The sequence below is a fragment of the Ceratotherium simum genome, chromosome 6 (genome assembly GCF_057802395.1).
Source record: "Ceratotherium simum simum isolate JZ-2026a chromosome 6, ASM5780239v1, whole genome shotgun sequence".
Classification (NCBI taxonomy): domain Eukaryota; kingdom Metazoa; phylum Chordata; class Mammalia; order Perissodactyla; family Rhinocerotidae; genus Ceratotherium; species Ceratotherium simum.
Window position 1 is genome coordinate 72431790 of NC_141905.1, and position 19366 is coordinate 72451155.

Here is a 19366-nt window from a genome sequence, read left to right on the forward strand (position 1 = left end):
GTTACTTCAGATTACAAGTGCTTTAGTTGCCGCATCTGTAAAAATGGGAGTAATAGCAGCACCTACCTAGATACTAAGTGAGATAGTGTGTGCAAAATATTTAAACAAATGCCTGGCCCAGAATAAGCATTTTGGCGTATTATTATTAGCTTATTATTCAACATTTTAACTATTGTTACTGTCATTGTTGTTATTTCTGATGGGGAAACTGAAGCCCAGAGAGCTTAAAGGGTGGGGCCAGGACTGTCCCTTTGACAGTCCCTATATGTGCTTTCCAGGGCAGCTGCAGCCCCATGCGAGATCACGGAGGGGAGCGCGGCACGGCAGACCTGAAGAGGCGGTCGAACCAGCACCCACTCATGGTGGACCACTGCCTGGGCACAGCATGGGTCTCAGCTGCATGACTTGCACGTGACTTGAGCAATCAGGCTTTGAGGACCTTCGCCCCAGGGGTGAACACCTCTTGGCTCCCTCTAGCCCGACACACAGCTTTCTTTCTGGCCTGGGTGAGAAAGGACAGGAGAGGCACTGGGGCTCCTCTTCCTCCCCAGACTCTGCTGAATTGAGTGAACTCCTGCTGAGCCCTTGTTTCCTTCTCCACACAACATGACCACATGAAACTGGATTTTCCATAACGATCGCAAGAAAACTGAAGCCTCAGAACCAGCTGGCACTGTGGGGTCTAACGTTCACAGCATCTTGTAATCCAACCTCCCAAATTAACAAATGTGAAGTTTAAAAAACAATGCATGAAACATAATATGGTAATTTTTAAAATTAAGCAATAATTTCTCAGCATTCAAAATTTTAATACATATCCTATTTCATAAAATGTCAGTCTAAGAATGCCAACTACCATTTCTTGGGAAGGACGCTTTTTCTTAGACTATTCTTCTTACTCTTTTTAGTGTTAAAACATCCTTTCTTTTCAGGGCCCGGCCCCGTGGCCAAGCAGTTCAAGTTCCGTGCACTCTGTTTCGGTGGCCCAGGTTTGCAGGTTCAGATCCCGGGAGTGGACCTACTCCATTCACCAGCCATGCTGTGGTGGTGTCCCACATACAAAATAGAGGAAGACTGGCATGGATGTTAGCTCAGGGCTAATCTTCCTCAAGCAAAAAAAGAGGAGGACTGGCAATGGATGTTAGCTCAGGGCAAATCTTCCCCAGCAAAAATAATAATAATAATAATAATTTTAAAAACTCCTTTCTTTTCAGAAATAATGACATAAACGGTAGCTTGAGGTAGTGGGGTTTTTTCTTTTTCCTTACTTAGTAAAATAAAAATCTGACATGATGTTGATGCCACCACTTAAAAAACATTTACCTATGAATCCTAAAATCTGAAGTCACCAATCAAATTGAACCTCTTTGCTTTTTCGATGTAGAGATGGAGGCCTAGAAAGCGAAGTGACTACTCAAGGACACAGCCAGTAAGTGACAAAACTGGGCTTCCAATATACATCTTTGGGGTCCCAGCTCAGCCCCCCTCACCTCTCTCAGGTGGCCTCTACATTTTCCTCAGGGGCCCGTCCTGTCCCAGAAGGTTTCTCTTCTCTCCAGGAACAGGCCATTGACAAGAACGTCCCTGGTTGGGCACCAGAGTCACTCTATGAGCTGTTCTTGGAGGCCACAGGATGGCCTTCTAGCAAGTGGAAGGCCTTCTAAGTGGAACCACATCCCCTGTGTGGGGCCCATGAACTCACCCTGCTCCACACTCTATCTGTTGATGAACAATGTGATACTGAAGTTCCAGCAAATCGTGATCAATAATTAGATGATCATTAAATCACTGCATCCTAATTAATCATCGATTATGTGTTTATACTACTCCGCCTGTGGCATATAACTAAACCAAGAGCAGTCACTGCCCTCAAGGCAACCAGAATCGGAAGGGTTGGTGGAGAGAATGTAATCAAAACAGCTAACACATCCTGGCGTGTTTCTATGCACCAGGCACCGTGCTAGTGCTTCACACAGACCAGTCCTCAACTGAGAACTGCGTTCTCAATCGGGTGCAATTTCTTCCCCCAGGTACATTTGGCAATATTTGGAGACATCTTTGATTGTCACACTGAGGGGGGTGCTATTAATATCTAGTGGGTGGAGGCCAGGGACACTGCAATGCACAGGACTGGCCCCAGCAACAAAGACTTATCCAGCCCAACATGGTGCCAGAGTGGAGAAACCCTGATGTGGATGATTAGGGTTAGTGTGACAACAGTCCCATGGGTTATTCTCTACAATGAGAGCGGGGATGCTGTGGGGCCTAGAAACGATGTGGGCAAGCCCACAGGGTACACTGCCTGCCACATGGCGTGTGCTCTGTAAGTGTTCCATGACCACATAGTCATCATTACCACATCCCAGCTGAGGAAACTGAGGCTTAGAAGGGGCATGGGACTGACTCCAAAGGAACTGACTCCAGAACCTTCCACCATGATGTGGGAGGGGCTGGTGCTACCCACCAACCTGCTTGGTGCCCTTGCTTGGGAGAAGACTCCCCTTTGAGGGCATCAGTGTCTACACTTGTGCTGTAGGAAGCACGACCCCCCTGCTCTGAGCTCCCTCCTGCAGAGCAGGATGGTTAAGAACGTGGATTCTAGAGCCAGTCCTGCCTCGGCACCTCCCATGTGACCTCATCTGTAAAACAGGAGTGATAACCGTCCCCATCTCACAGTGCTGTAGTAAGGGTGACAGAAATGACAAGCAGTTAGTAAGCATCAGCTATGGTTAAATTACTCTCTCCTGTCACCACCACCACCCCTGCTGTACACGGTCCAGCCTCTCTTCTCTCTCGGACCCCATCCCTGACCATGTCCTCCTCACTCACCCACTTGCTTCACTCTGGCTCAAATACGCTGAGGAGTGCTCTCTCCCCTTCCCTCATCCCCTTCGGTCTTTGCTCAAAGGTCACCTTTGCAATGAGAACTACCTGACCCTGTTTTAAATTGCACATGTGCAGGTACACACACAGCCACACCCTCCCACCCCACCCCCTGCTTTGTTTGTCTCCATAGCATGTGTCCCCATCTGCCATACTAAATATTTTACTTTTCATATTTTGTCTCCCTCCATACAATGGCAGCTCCATGAGCACAAGAGTTTTTTGACTCTTCTGTTGATTGCTGTATCCCCAGAGCCGGGAGTGGTGCCTGGTACACAGCGGGTGCTCAATAAACATTTGCTGAATGATTGATTGCATGATCCCGACCTAGATGACATAGACCAAGCAAGTCGTTGTTTGGGGGAGAGGATCCTGAAAGGCTGAGGAAGAAGCAGAGGTGTACACCCAGGCTTGGTGGTAGGATGAAGGTCAAGGGCTGGTGTGCGATCCACAAGGCTCCTCTTACCTCACTCTGCAGGGCGTGAGCTCTCTTGGCCCAGGCCATCTTCAGGTCCTCGGGCACTGCCGTGAACTTGTGGCACTGTGTCCTGTAGTCGTAGTCACTGGCTAGGGCCTGGGCCTTCCTGGCGTGGACCAGGTGCACCATGTCCATGGGCAGGTGGCACTGGGCTTGGCTGCCCGCCGCCGCCCTCCTGTACTGAAGCTCGCTCTGCAGCTGGCCCATCCGCCGGCAGTGTTGGAGCCGGGGGTCGTCGCTGACGCTCCGGGCCCCGATCAGCCTGCCTCGTTCCTTCACAAAGTCATGTCTGTAGAGAAACTGGAAGGCGGACCAGCCGGTCAGCGGCTGGCATTCGACCTGCTTAAATTCCACCTGTGCATTTTCATTGCAGACTCTGGAAAAATCACCTGTTCTTACATGAGGAGGTGATGATTATAAGAAAAACCACAGTGAGGTTGGCCTGAGAGCATGCTTCCTCCCTGGGGGATGAACAATTAAAACAGCATTTCATTCTTCCTATCTAATTAAAACCAGATCCTCAGAACCAAAGTAAAGGCCCCACTCCCCTTACGCATCCTACGGCCAAAAGGAATTTATCAAAAAGGGTAAAAGAGAAACTTGTGCTTTATCCATTTGCATGTGGCAAAACATTAAACCCAAAAGACAGGATCCATTTATTTGAAGTCCACATTTTCTGTGATTTGTTTGTGGGAAAGAGAAAGTCACCTTCATGTCCCAAAGCTATGGACGCTATCAACAGAGTGGCTGAAATACAGCTGGCAAATTCTAACACCAACGTGTGCAAAGACAGAGAGCCAAGAGGGAGATGCGTTAGGGCTGTGTTATACTTTCTATTGCGAGTTCTCTTTCTAATTCTGGGTGGAGTTAGAAAACAGGCAGCTCGCGTATTACAGGTGGATCACTGCCTAAGCATTGCGATTAGAAATAAAACATAATCTCCTTCCTGCTGGAGACCTTGGCCTGAATTTAGCTTCTGATTAACAAAGCCTTTCTTTCCCTCCCTCCGTCAAAGGATCTCATTCATAACTAATATATTCTGCAGGTGACACCCTGTCTCACATGGTGATAGATTTGCTTTAATTCAGGAAAATCAGCCATAGACATTGTTTTACATGAAGTTAACAGAAATGAGGCAAGATAGAAGGTCATCTCATTCAACTCACATCACTGGCTATATCTCCAGAGACCCGGGCAGCCTGGAAGGGGAGAGCGTCTATTGTCAGCTTGTAGCCTTGAGCACGGAGATTACGCCAAGACTCCTTGTACTTTGCCTACAGTGGGAACACATGTAGATCTTCTTTTAAAAAAAAAATTACACGAATCAACGAACAAAGGCTACCCCTTTCATTTGTAGTACAGTGTTCCAGAATCGATTTCTGACAAGCAAAAGCTTTCTATTTTGCAAAGAAAATCTCCTCAGCACACACGCTGTCATGGGCTCTGACACGTATGTACTCAACACATTTGTGAAAAGGTATATTTAACAGGAGCATCTAAAAGATACATCTTTTTTAAAGTTTCCGTGAACGCCAGAAGGGTCACCGTTGGATCCCATCACAGACACAGACATACGTGGCTTAGGAGTGTGCCTGAACTTCAGCAACAAGAAAGGCTTACGTCACTCAGATTGGCCGCATTTGTCTTTGCTCGGACAAACTCAGGCAGACCCAGGGTCATTGTGTACTGGTGTCTCGCGTCCTCTCCTGCTGCTTTATAGAGGCGCTGGGCGAAAAGAAAAGAAAAGAAAAAGCAAGAAGATAAGTGCTATGCATTTCTGCAGTGGGGGGTCCCTCGTTTGCAATTGGAAAACGCATTTGTGAAAAGCCATTCATTCTGTCTTGGATACACCCTCAGCCTTGGAGAAGATGTTTCTTTCAATAAAGACAGTCTTTCATGGGTCAAGTTGAGGGATATAAAGGAATATGTAAGAAATTGCAAGTTGCTTTTGATGAGGTTCAGGACATGTTCTACCCCAAAATACACATCTAGGCGTATTGAATACTTTAAGCTGAAGGAATTTGAGAAACACAGGTGTTGGAAGAACTCCCTCTGACCTTCTCCCCTGAAGAAAGTCATAAAACCGTCTTGTGAGAGGTGCTATACTTACACCCAGAGGAAAGGAGCATCTTGTCTCCGAAGACAGAGGGACACAGCGAGGAATCTGAGCAAACAGGCCTTGCTAAGTTTTCCCCAGTTTGCTACCCTTAGCTCATCCCTTTTGTCCTATCACATTTTTCCACAACTTTCCACTCTTCATCAAACCTAGTATAAAAACATTCAGGTTTAACCATTTCTTCTGCTCTTCATTTCCTTACGAAGGCTCCTGTCTCAAGAAAAGCTTATATTAAATAAACTTGTGTGCTTTCCTTTTGTTGATCTGTCTTTTGTTACAGAGCCCCAGCTGAGAACCTAAGACAGGTAAAGGAAAAGGTATTTTTTCCTCCTCTGCGCTTGGCTCAATAATAGACTAAGGAAAGAAAAACACATTTAGGAACACTATTGAGGTGCTTCCCATTGTAGATTTTTATCTAGAGGAGTCGGTGTAAAGACAATACTAAGATCTGGGAAATTTAGGAGAAGTTCTGCTTGGTGGAAGGGAAGCTGCAAACCCTGGTCTGCATCCTTTACTAAAGCCCAGATCCTTCCATGGGTGAACTCACGTCGATGCTGCCCTGCGTGGCCTCAGCCAGTACAAAAACATCTGTTCTCCTGGTTAGAAATGGGTCTGTGCATGCCGAGTTCCCCAAGGCCGGAGGCCATCATAAGAGGCATTGTTACCCCTCTGCCCCCAGCTCACAAAGCAGGCAGGAAAGGTTCAATAGGAATTTAACATTGACAACATCACTACACAGGCCCTGTGGACTTTCTTATCGCAAGCTGCCATTCCTCATCTTTTGACTTGGGGTGAGAGTGGGAACTAATAGTATAAAGCACCAATCTCAACTGACTTCTGAAAGTCAGAGTCAGAAGGAGAATCTTAAAAACTAAAGATGATGCAAAATTTAATTCTCTGCCAAGCTCACTTTCTATTTCAAACCTGTAAGAGAGCCACTAAGAAGGAGGAAAACCAATAAGACTGGAATGATCATTTTATGTAACGAGATTCCTTCCCCTGCGTCCCCCTTTGTTAGAAATATTAAAGGGTGAATTGGGTAAATGGTGAGTGAGAAGAAGAGGAGGTAGAAATTCCAGAATTCTGACAAACACGTACTATAGGATTGTGCTTGGATAACCACAAATCCTCCCTACAATAATCATCAGAATGACAATATAAAAGTGGTTAGCCAATATTTGCCTAGATAGAACACACAAATGACAGAACAGCGCTTCTCAAACGTTAATGTGCAAAGGAAGCATGTGAGGCTCTTATTAAATGACACATGATTCACTGGGCCTGGGGTGGGGCCCGAGGTTCGGGATTTCTAACAAGCTCCCAGGAGAGGCTGATGCTGCTGATCTGTGACTACATTTGGGGGATGAGACTATAGCCTTAACCAGATTTCCAACTGGGCCTCTTTCCTTCTGGAAAATGTTTAGGCTCCATATAATGACATTCTTTTCTTTCCAAACTTCCACGCAAACGCCCATGTTTCCCCCCCCCCACCCACAACTCCACAAATATTCACAAATATTTTTAACAATCTAGCAGTTTTGAAAAGCCCATTCCAAAGCCATCAGGAGATTTTACCTCGTTCGTAATCTGGTTGCTGAGTTTTGCATGAAGGAGGCTGGGAGTGTCTGTCACAGCCGTGTACTTGAATGACTGGGGATGCTGACGATATTTACTCTGAATTCACACACAAGAAGAAATGAGGAGACTCGGTAAGTATAAAACCAGAAGAACAGCTCTTTAAGCACTAGTTATAGCACCTCATTTTGCAAAGGCTACTAGTCTGTCACCCGGAATCCAGCCCACCACCTGCTCTTGTGACCTCAGAACTCAGTGGGATGAAGAAGCAGAGAGGAAGACAGGACAGACTGAATCAGATGCTTGTCCGCGGGAAAAGGAGAGCCAGTCCTTTGCCATCAATGTGAACATGACTACTGAAATTTGAGTTTTGCTCTCCACCTCTGTGCGCTGGAGACCCAGGGTTCCTCATCTTTGGGGGTGTACCAGAAACAACTGTGCAGCTTTAAACATACACCTGCCTGCACCCCACCCCGGGAGACTGGGACTCAGTAAATTGTCAGCGGACCCAGGCCTCTGTATTTTTTTTCAAGCTCCAAAGGGGATTCTGATGCACCAACAGGTTTAAAAACCACTCACTTCAGAGAGTTCACTGGAAAAGCAAAGAGTTAAACCTAAACTCCCACAGTGAGGCCAGTCTCACTTCCTCAGGGCTTCTCATCGATGCACAAGCCCTTCTGATGCTCCCAGGCTGGCGGCTGACAGCCTCGTACTTCCAGTGCCTTCCATTATGCCTCCTGTCCTTGCAGCTACTGTGAATGGAAGTCCCAGAGCCCTCTCAGGGGCGAGCAAGATGCCTCAGGAGTTCAGAGAGCTTAAAATTCTAGAATTCTGTATTTTTAACCAAGAAATTACCACCAAGCTTAGAGCAACCATTTCATATGCAGCCACCAGAGAAGCACAGTGCTTACATTAGTGCTAATCCTCACACAAACTAAACGTGAGAGGTATGAGTATCCCCATTTGATCGATTAAGAAGTTGAAGCTCAGAGAAGGCAGGTGACTGGCTTGAGGTTGCACAGCAAATGAGGGCTGGACTGGAATTAGTCTCCACTTGTTGGTCTCCAAAGCCTGCCCTCTTTGCATTGTACCACAGGCCACTTCAAAGGGACCCCAGGAGAGTACATCTTACCAGCCAGTGAATGATCCTCATATGTTAATAGAGAAACTGACTTGATATCGGCAAAGCTGTCTAAATGGCATCTAGTCTGAATGGAGAATTGAGTAAGAAGAGAGGCCTGGCAAGAGGTTCCGCAGTGAGTCCACTGCTAACAGTATAACGTCTAACTCACTTTAGTAGTAAGAAACAAGCTGACAGCTGTGGAACAACCCGTGCTGTGGAAATACCCTGACACCCACCACCCGCTGCAGGGTCCCCCGTTACCTCACTGATGAGTTCAGATGCTTTCTTTCTCCCTTCAATCTCTAACGTGCCTGGAATGACACAGGCAACACCCCGCATGAAGTTCAGGTCCGAGCGGTACAAATTCTACAAGGAACAACACAAAGAATCAGAAAAGCTCAACTCGCAGCACAAGGAAGCAAAGGGAAGCCAGAGGACCCACTACATGTAGGACAGCATCATCATTAGAACTCAAGGCCAAGCCATCTCTCCAGATACATCACAGTCAGCAAAGGCACAAACGCTTCTTATGCTCATTAGGGAAACAAAAATGTAGGTCAGAAGAAAATAATTCTGCTGTCATTTGTCTCAGTAGCTGTTGGAGGGACGCTAGGCGGAGTTTTATTTTAATGTGGGTTATCAAAAAATAAACGCTGGAGAGGATTGTGGTTAGAAAGTCAGTTGTCTTGGGGCAAATGTGGAAATGGTTTAATAGGTCTTCTAAAACAAAACCCGGCAGCAGAGTTTGGCATTAATTAATCATGGGTTAAGAAAGAACTAATTAAATGAATCCAGAATAATCTAGCAAAGGCCCGTCTGAGTCTGTGTGGATGGGGGCGAGTGTGTGTGCCTGAGTGATTTGGGCTGACGGTTTAAGGGTTCCCAAATTCACTCCCTTTCAGCCACCAAGGCACCCTCGGGAGTGCTGCCTTCCAATCGCTATCAGAACAATAGGCAGGGCAAACGAGGGCTCTGCTCAAGTGACAAACGGCCCCCGAGCTGAGTGTGGCAGCTCCCCCGTTCCTACAGCTGCTCTCAGGTTCCTGACAGTTTATGTCATTCAGTAAACGCTGTACACAGGTGTAAAACACAGGTGTAGAACAGATGACAGATACCCAGATCTGAGCACCGCTCAGCTCGCAGGTGCTGCCAAACCAGGAGGCAGGTTCTGTGCGGTGTTTTCTTTTCCGACACAGGCCCATTACTTGCTATCGCACAATACGGAAACCCAGCAAGCAGGGAAATAAGGTGAGTACCAAACAGGCTGCTGCTGCCTGTTGGAAAGAGACATCCTGTATCCCCTTGGGAGTGAGGAAATCCTCAATGCTCCCTGACCCTCCGGGGCCTGCTTGCTTCAGAAAACAGGCGGCCTGAGCTAGAAATGCACATTAGAGGAGCGTGAGGGCCTCCAGGATTCCTTGAGAGGACCCAGGAAGGATCTCTGCAGCCCTGACTTCCCTGTCCTCCCCCTACACTCTCTTCTGCCTGAAGTGGGGCAGTTCCAGGGGGCCTCTGAGCAGCCTTCCCCGGCAGATCTTAGCCCTCCTGGGAAGATGGGTGGGTCGGGAACATGTGAAGCACCAAGAGGAACCCCAGTCCAACCTGAGGCCAGAGGCAATACTATTGGCCAATTTTAAACACGCAAAACTGTGAACCTTGAGGCCATCCTCGTCAGACACCAAGTTCAAGTCTCAGCTCCTCCGTTTCTCATTTATAGTTGTGTGATCTTGGACAAGCTACACAACTTCTTGAGCCTCACTACAATTTCTTTGTAAAATGGGGATAAACACTATCAATATAGGGTTATTTTGAGGATTAAATGTGATAAGGCAGGAAAACACAATGCTTAGAATTCAGCAAAATACCCAATAAGTGGTTGTTGTTATTATTAGATCTGTGCAATTGTGCTTATGAAGAGCTAGACAGGAACACGGGGGCAGTGTTTCAAAAGAAACCCCAGGTTTAGGAATTCCTCACCTTGGGAGCCCCCCACTGAGCCAACAGGAGCTTGCAGTTCACCCCCTCATGGTGAAATCTGAGAGGAAAGAGCCCTGAGAGAGCTGGTTCGCCTTACCTCACTCTGCAACTTGTGAGCTTTCTTGGCACAGCTGAGCCTCAGGTCTTCCGCCAAGGAAGTGTACTGGGGGAGCGGATGTCTGTAGTCCTGGTCGCTGGCCAGGCTCTGAGCCTTCTTGGCATGCACCAGGGTTACCATGTCCAACGGCAGATGGAAGTGTGCCTTTGAGTGTTCAAAGCCTTTCTTGTAATTCACCTAGAGGGGCAGACAGATCAAGAGCGGCTATTTCAAAGTCACCATTTGCATCAGGACCATCAGGGAGAGCGACTGCCATGCAATTTTCCCAGGTAAGCCCGGGAGACGCTCTCGGCAAGGCCAGTACTCCTTGCCTGCGGGGACTGGCTTAATAAGCAAGACTCGTCTCCAGGTCCTAACACTCACACTCCAGCTCCGGGACGTCACTGATTTGGATGATGGAGGCCCGTGGTTCCCCAGCTGGGAAAAATACAGAAGTTCAAGGGACAGATATAATGTCAATGATTCCCTTGCTCAAGTCTTTGTACCTTCCAATTTTCCAGAAGCAAGAGGATGCATGGCCAATCTGTGCCCTGCCACCATAGTTTCTTTCCATCACCCTCTCAAGCTCAGATTTTAGACACCAAGGAGTCTCCTCTCAAGCTAGCTTATGAAGAGCTTTTTCAAAGCATCAGATGACCTCCTAGGAGATCTGGGAGTCAGGAGCAGTGGGTGGATACCTGGAAAGCCAGTTATGAGGGATGGTATTCCCAAGAGCCCAACATGCATCCTGAGGGGGGAAGGGAGAGGCCCATTTCCAGACCACAAGCTCCCCTACAGTCTTTGGAGAAGCTGTTTGAAGGTCTATGAAGCTCACTCCAGGCTTTCTTGGGAGTCAGATGCATAATCACCACCTCTTCCTCCTCCATCCTTCCCACTGCCTTCCTGAAGCTCCAGCCACTCCTCCCTAACCTCCACTCCCACCTCTGCTCATCCTCTCCCCACCACCAGCATAAAGCCAAGGACAATTCACGTCTAACCCCATACTCTTAGGTCAGCACCCCAGGATAGAAAGGAAAAAAAAATGTTTGAAACAGGGAAACCAACACAGAGAACAAAATGGCAGAGAACACGTGAAACTGTGGAAAGAGCAAGAGATTAGAGCCGGCTCTATGCTCTGGCTCTGCCCCTTTCTAGTTGACCTTAGGCAAGGGACTGAGCCACCCAGAGTCTGGTTCCCTTATAGTAAACCAGGAGGAATAACAAGATGAATTTCCTAGAGATAGTTTGACGGTTAAATGAGACATCGGATGTAAAAGTGTTTGGTCCTCTGTAATGTGTGGGACACATTAGATTTCATCACTGCCATTAGCCAACTCACATATGCACAAGGGGACAGAATATACACACACGTTCCAGCATCCAGAGGGTTGAAATCAAGGGTTACAAATTCACATGTCTCCAGAAGCCAGACGAGTAGCACAAATGAGTAAAGAAGGAAGTAGGAGAAGAGAGGGTGGCTACATGACCAGGAGAACACAGGTGCCTTCGAAATGGAGCTCTCAGTAATGAACTTCAACTGTAGCCTTGAGGAATCCAGGTCTGGCTTTTGGCCAGAAGAATAAAACTTTTGTGTAAAATTTTCCATTTTTAAAGGTCTGCAATTAATTCACTCTGCAGACCAAACAAAACACTTCTGCAGTCCAAATCCAGCCCACAGGTCCCCATTTGTGGCCACTGGGCAAAACCATAGCATGCACAGCCCAGAAGGGAGCTAAGAGGTCAACTAACCCATCCTCTCACTTGACCAAGGAAGAGGCTGAAGCCCAGAGGGGCCAGTGGACCTGACAACGCCACACAGCTAGTGAGGACAGAGCCAATATCCACAACAGACAGACAAACGACACTAGCTGGCTGTGCAATGTTAGGTGGGGGGCCCCCAGCTCCGTTGCATTGTCTCCCACTTACTTCACTCTGCAGTGCGCTCGCATACACTGAATGCGCAAGGCTGATATCATCTTCCAAGCTCCGGGAGCCAAGCATCTGCCCTTTCATTTTCTCAAATGCCTCTTTGTATTTGTACTAAAGGGAGAGAGAGCAGGAGAGAGTAACAGCTCGGGGACAAGGGACATGGAATGGAAGAGGTGGGTATTGGGCGAAAATGTTTTGTTCTTTTGACAGTAACTGAGTGAGTTAAAAGAAAACGCACAGGAGTCGTCAAAAGGCCTATTCTTTCATATGCAAGACTCCCAATGACTAAAGGGCTGGATATGAAATGGCAGGACATGTTAGCACTTGGGTGGCCCATGCTGGAAGAAGGTGGGTGCATTGTTAACAGTCTCTTCACATGGACTCGCTTTGGGAAAACGCTTGGTGGCGGGTGCATTTCATCTGCCCAGGGTCCATATTTACAGTCCAGCATCTGGCTTTGTACCGCGGCTAGGGGATTTTTTGTTGTAAGGTATGTTCTTTCTCACTGGTCGTTATCTGATTGCCCTAACAGTTGGGAGAGGAGAAGATATTATCCACAGGCAAAAGAAGGCAGGGGTTAGGGGCAAGAGGAACAAAAATTGGTTTGTGTTAAACATTGTCACTGTAATGGAGGCAGATGCTCACATCACTTATGATTTCACCAGAAGCCTTTGCTGCCTGGAATGGAATGGCATCCAATCTCAGTTTATATCCGCCGTCTCGAAGTTTGCTCCAGGACTCCTTGTAACGTGTCTGTTGGGAAGATGTACACAAAAAAGACCTTCATGTGACCTGGTGGTTTCCTAAACTCCCATGAGCAAAATGGAAATCTGGTTTGTTGTGGGGTTTTTCCCCAGTTGGGGTTAGAGATCATTGTGGCTTAGCAAAAATCAACGAAGAGCTGGATCCTGCCTCATGCCCACCCCTGGGGGGGACAGTCCTGTGAGGGAAGGGGTTAAAAAGCAAGAGCTTTGGAGACCCACAGAACCAGATTTCCCTGAGCAGCAAGTTGATTGGAAGAAGGAGGCAGGAGGCTGTATTTGCATAGCTCTTTATGTAGGATAAAGGGAACTCAACTGTCTCTATCAAAGAACAAGAAAGTAGGGAGCTGATAGAGGGTTGTAGAGGGAAGGAGTTACATCCCCCAGCTCTCTCCTTGGCACAGCCCCTGGATGTACTCACCAATATTCTGATGCTCCCATATTTCAACCCCTCAGCACAAATGCCCTTTGTACTAAGGCAGCTTTCCTAGTCTCATTCTCATAAATGAGCTTGACTCCTCTGCCGGACTGGCTACCTAATTTGCAGGGCCCAGTCCAAACGAAAATGGGGGGCTCCTTGTTCAAAAATACTATAAATTTCAAGATGGTGACAACAGAGCATTAAACCAGGCTCTGGGCCCTTCTGAGCACACGACGCTGTGCACCTGCACAGGTGCCCTGATCTCCCATAATTAAAACCAGCGCCCCTCCCATCAGCCTCACCTCGCTGATGTTCATGGCATTCAGCTTGGCCAGCAGAACTTCAGGGAGGTCGGCTGTCTGCGTGTAGTGATGCTTTACGCTTTCTCCTTGCTCCTTGTATAACCTCTGTGGGTGGAGAGAGTTTTGTGTTAAATCCGGAAGCCTCCCCCATGCCATCCGCCGAGTTACACTGCAGGAGACACGGGTTCTGCAGCTGCCACCTCCCCACAGAGACAGGATCCCGGGCACCGTGGCTCCACCTCGATTTCACGGCTAGTGTGGTGACTCGGGCTTCATTCTCTCCCAACTTCTGCTTCCCAGCTCGGAACATGACAGGCTGAAACTCTTCTCTCAGTTAACACTCCACTTGTAGCATGCTGCTGAGATGAGTGTCAAATGAGGAAATGAGGTCTAGTGAACATCTAGTAATTTTGTTATTAACTATAAGTTATGAGAGGGCATCAAAATTCAGAAGGCAGGAGAGAAGACGGCTCTGCCACATGTGAGGTTTTCCCTGGACCTACTTCAATCCTCATCCCCTCCCCCCTCTCAAGGATTCTTGCACTAATAAATGTCTCCTGGGTGGATCTGTGGACCCGAAACTCTGATTGGGGCTTATGACATCCTAGTAGGTACCAATGACACACGGAGCTGGCATCAGCCACCAGAGAAAGTTTCTAAACTGTGCTTTTCCATCCCAAATCGTATTAGATAGGTCCAAGTTTGTACGTATCACAGCAGTGCCCCCTAGAGTTGGTTAGGGTAAGGAAGAAGCAGGTATTGTTTTTCTTTGTACAAAAGTTCTTGTTTCTCAGAATTCAATTTGATTCTGATGGGCTGATTATCAAGAAATTATAAATTCCTAAACCCATAAGTGTGTACATCATCCCAGAACATATTCTGACAGGCACTCAGGACATTTCAGAATGCCTGACGAATAAGGCACAACCAGAATAATTTGCTCGACTGAGAAACAAGGGAGAGAATTTTGAAACCCCTCCCTCCAAGGTTTGTAAATTTTCCTCGTGGCAGTTTGAATGGTTTGAAGATATTTAAAAGGTGTGTCTGCCCTGCACAAAGATCTGTGGAATCTCTCAGTAGAATCAGCCAAACAGGGCTAATTCATGTCCTAAAGTGAATTTTCATAGGACTTTATCATTCAACTTAGTCTCTAACGAACCTTGAGCTGAGAAGACAAAAGGCCAGATCTTGGTTTCACATTATAAAGGGAATATGGGAAATGGCTTGAAAGTTTAGTCTAATCTACGTAAATCAGAGCCAAATCATTTTCAAAGTCTTTGAGAAATTCGGAAAGCAAGAATTCCTACCCTCGGGTCCCAAGAAGCCCTAAGCCTGGCTTCAGTGTTCCAATTACCAGGAATTTCACCCAAAAGTTCCATTTCTGAAAACAACACTATAAAACAAAAGGAGAGGGGAAAAGGCCCCACCACAGACAAATCTTCGAGACACAGAAATGAGAAGGAATGAGACAGCGTTGGGACAGTGGGGTGCTGGAGCCCCACTTGGCATCCTAAGAGCGGTAACACCCCATTTGCATCCTAACGAGGAAGCACCCCCGCTAAGGTGTGCCTCAGCAGAGGACAAGAAGCTCCTTCATCCTTAGAACAACAGAAGGAGCAAGCCAGGAACCCCTCAGCTTCAATCACAGTGTTGAAAGAAGAGCCCACTCTGAGAGTCACAAACTATATACATTATCGCTTACATCCACTGCTTGCGTATAACTAATTCTGGCCTGGACCATCTCCGGAGTGTCTTTAATACTGGTAAACTTCAAAGCATCTGGATGCTGACGGTACTTCTTCTGTTGAGCAGAAAAAGATCAAAGCTGTGAATTTTGTGCTGCTCTTTCATGCCATTTGAAAGAGAAAATCATAGGTTGCTTGAGATTAGAGTGAATTTGTGAACATAATTATTATTCGGTTTCCTCCACCTTTATATCCTAGGTGCCTGGGGGTTAATGTTTGTTTCAATTTAAGAATAACCTCATGTCAATTAACATTAAAGTATTTCTACCTGGTGCAAAGAAAACATCTCAAAATTAGTTTATATCAGTAAAATACTGTGGGATACACAGTTAAGAGTATTCTTTTTATAGGCTTCAAATACTGTCTCGCAGCTATTTACGTATCTTAGTTTGGGTCTCCCAGGCAAGAAAGAACATTCATAGCTACGTTTATCATTTGAAGCTTTCTATTTTCCTATTACAAAAGGACTTGGCAAAGATTATCACAGTCAAAACCCTTGCATTTAACAGTCAATGACTGTATACTATCCAATCATTTTAGAACCCAGTTCAGTTTACACAGGAATAATTCTTTAAAATGTTACAATAAGAAGAAAAAGGCCACTAGTATTGAAAGGAGTCATCATACAATTTGAAAGACACTGAAACAAACAAACAAAATAACAAAAAATTCAAATGCTGGCAAAGACATAGATACCGAATTTTGATTCTAAAAATCATGCTTAAATTAATTCCTGTTTTTTCTTTAATTAAAGTACATTTCCAGGATACTAGAACAGTCACTCTCTTAACGGAATTACGAAATGTATCTTTTCTCAAGTCAAATAATTATTTTATAAACACTTCCTCATTTATTGGGTTGGATTTTTGTACACTGGGTTGTTTTAAGAAGACACAGCTCAATATGCAGCCAAATCTGGCCCACCACCCGCTTTTGTAAATAAAGTTTTATTGGAACACAGCCATGCTTATTCATTTACATGTCGTCTATGGCTGCCTTCATGCTACAATGGCAGAGCTGAGTAGATGCAATAGATACCAGGTGGCCCACAAAGCCGAAAATATTTACTATCTGCTCCTTTACAAAAAAGGTTTACTGACTCTTGCTTTAAATGATAGTTGTATATGCATTTGTGACTCTTTCATCAGAGCCTGGCATTCTGTCAGAAAATTAAGAGGTCAGCCAATTCGATACTAAACTGGAAACGTGCCAAACCGAAATGAGATGGTTGGGAAAAGTTGCTGAAAGATGTCTCGCCTTACTGAAGTTTGAGGACTGGTATGAAGCATGGAAGATGAGCAAATTTGTTGAGCAAGTTTGTAAAATGAGATGGAAAATTAAGATCACAGTGGGACAAATCATTTGAGAAAGATCCCTTGGCTGCCAGACTTAAATGCATGAAGGAATCATCTTGAAGTCTAAATTATATGTATGATGGTCCTTATTCTCCATGTCCTTTTCTGAATGGGCCCTATATTGAGAGTTTGGGGTCATGAATTCTCAAACCTAAAGGTTTACTCCTGTAAGTTTCTCATGTTCATCCTACTTAGAGGGTCTTTCCTTAACTAGACAGAACTACTTAGGACTGAGCTCCTGGGGTCTTCTGAGCCTTGAATGTTGACTCATGTCCCTAAAAATTAGGCAGATCAGAGTGAGGCCACTTTTGAAATCAGATCTGTGACATATCAGGCAACTAGAATACCCTCCCATGGGAAAACATTAATGCTGGGTAGGTGGGTTCGAAAAGCCAACATAGGCATCTTTCTGTTTTAACTATACATTCAGTAAGAAATTCTCCTCCTGGAACCAAACAGGGTCTGAGGCAGCTCATTGCCAAGGCTTGAGTCTTCTGGGACCATGGCCATTATGGTCTCCTCCCCACTCAGAAAAGTCCAGAAAGACCAGGCTACTCTGAAGGCAACTAAACAAATGCTCCCTCTCCAAACAGACATGAACAGAGGGGGATGTGGGTTGTCTGAGTGTGTGCAGCCTCTGTGTGAGCACGAGCCAATGACAACTCCCTGGGGTGTGGAGGTCAGTGGCTTGCCACTTTTTGGCAACGTCTGGAGACATTTTTGGTTGTCACAAGTGGGCAGAGGGTGCTACTAGCAGTATCCAGTGGGTAGAGGTCAGAGATGCTACCAAACATCCTACAAGGCCAAGGACAGCCCCCACAACAAAGAATTATCAAAATATCAATAGTGCTGAGGCTGAGAAACCCTGATCTGGTCTTTAAAAGATCTGCTCAATGAGACTGTCCTGAAATGTGAGGAAATGGCTCTGTTTATAAGCTGCAATGTCTTAGGGTCCAGCTAGGGTGGCTATAAGTACACCACAGTGAGATTTAAATAGAAGTGAGACCCCCAACAAGGGAGAACCGTGTCACATGTTCACCACCACGTGAATATTCAACAACTGTTTACACTGTGGCAGAAAAAGAGGGAGAAAATGTGCATAAAGTCACAAAAGGGCTTTCTGGGTACAATAAATGTGTCTTTTCATCATCTCTCCCATGTTGCTTCATTAAAAAGGTAAGTTGGTGGGTAGCAATTGAGCGGCGTTTGATTGTCATTATTATTCATAATATCATTTGTCACCCACTTTGTTTTTGCCAGGGCTCTATGGGCCCCGACTGGTGTGTGTTTGGTATGTGGTTTCCCTCTAATTACCAGCCCTAGTCTGGGTTTTGAGGCCTTTCATGTAGCTTTGCCTTTTTCTTTGCCTTTTGAGTGGAAATTATTTTAATTTTATACAGAAATGCCACACGCCTAATGCAGCCAGGCCTGTTGCACACTGTCAGGAAACCTCACCTCGCTAATGAGTTCTCCTGCCTTCTTCGCCTGCTCCACATTTAATGACCCGGTGGCGACCCAGCCCGCGCCTTTCATCCACTTCACATCTGCCCTGTATTGGTTCTGACAAAGGAGAAAGAAAAAAAAAGCATGCCATTGTTAGCGCGCAGACATTTAAAGCGCTATTAACAGCTCCCAGATGCAGCCTTGGTGCCAGCTGAGTCAAATTAGATGCCACTTTTGTCTTACCCATTTCTGCACAGTCACAGGTAGGGCTCCAAAATGTAAATTAATTTCCCCTTTAATTGGAGATGTCCTGCCGCTGGTGGCCTGAGGCCCCACCCAGCACTATTGGGGGTGCATCAGGAGGGGCCGAATCCACCTTGTCCCTCATTACAGACTCACGTCTACCCCGGCAAGAGGCGTGTCCTCATTGTCTGCTTTCCCCATTTTCTTGTTTAAAACGACATGCAGGGGAGAAGAAAATGAGAATTCATAACAGGACCCAGGTGGGGAGCTATTTGTGGGAATTTCACAAGACATCGGAGGCTGCCTGTGGTGCCAATTCCTTCCTGTGCACCACGGCGTGGGGTGGGGAGGAGTTCTCATTTCTTGCCATTGAAGGAGTAGTTTTAATGGAAAGCCATTTAAATGGACACTTCTCTAAAAGTGGCATATCACCTATCTATCCTGAAAGCGCTTGACCTGGAAGGGTGTGTCTACACTGCCCCCATCCCACTCCCGTGTGGAACAGTCTGGCTGCAGCTAAACCGCCTTCTCAGTTCACCCACTTTCTTGTATAAGAGTCAACAGAAGACAGAGGAAAACAGAACAAGGTTGTAAGTCTAGCGAGCTGCTCCTTCTAAAAATGGGACTCCTAAAGTTGGAATGAGTCGCAGAGACATTCTCCCATAGCAGGCCACGGTTAAGGATGTTACAAATACACTTTCCCCCTGGCAATAAAAGGAAACATGGAAAACATATGTAGATCAGAATTCCAAGAAGAAAAAGTAGCATTATGATTTTCTGTTTGGTAGTACAGAAGCTGAAATGGGCATAGATTGAATAAAAGTTAAACCACTAGGAAGCTAAAATGTTTCCCCTTAGGGATCCAGAAACAGGTATCTCAGAGTATAAACTATTGTCTTGAGGGCCTGGGAAAACCTT

General features: G+C 46.2%; 1 protein-coding gene across 2 annotated transcripts in view; it reads right to left on the reverse strand.

Moving 5' to 3' along the window:
• Positions 1-19366, reverse strand: part of NRAP (nebulin related anchoring protein) — a 69975-nt gene that overhangs the window by 11437 nt on the left and 39172 nt on the right. For both annotated transcript variants that reach the window (XM_087432629.1, XM_004428089.3), the window contains exons 25-35: positions 18218-18322; positions 15365-15463; positions 13663-13767; positions 12824-12931; positions 12176-12289; positions 10250-10447; positions 8437-8541; positions 7053-7151; positions 4982-5086; positions 4528-4635; positions 3350-3661 (exon numbers count right to left, since the gene is read on the reverse strand). In XM_087432629.1, coding sequence (XP_087288755.1) covers positions 3350-3661; positions 4528-4635; positions 4982-5086; positions 7053-7151; positions 8437-8541; positions 10250-10447; positions 12176-12289; positions 12824-12931; positions 13663-13767; positions 15365-15463; positions 18218-18322 — 1458 coding nt within the window. The remainder of the gene's footprint in view (positions 1-3349; positions 3662-4527; positions 4636-4981; positions 5087-7052; positions 7152-8436; positions 8542-10249; positions 10448-12175; positions 12290-12823; positions 12932-13662; positions 13768-15364; positions 15464-18217; positions 18323-19366) is intronic.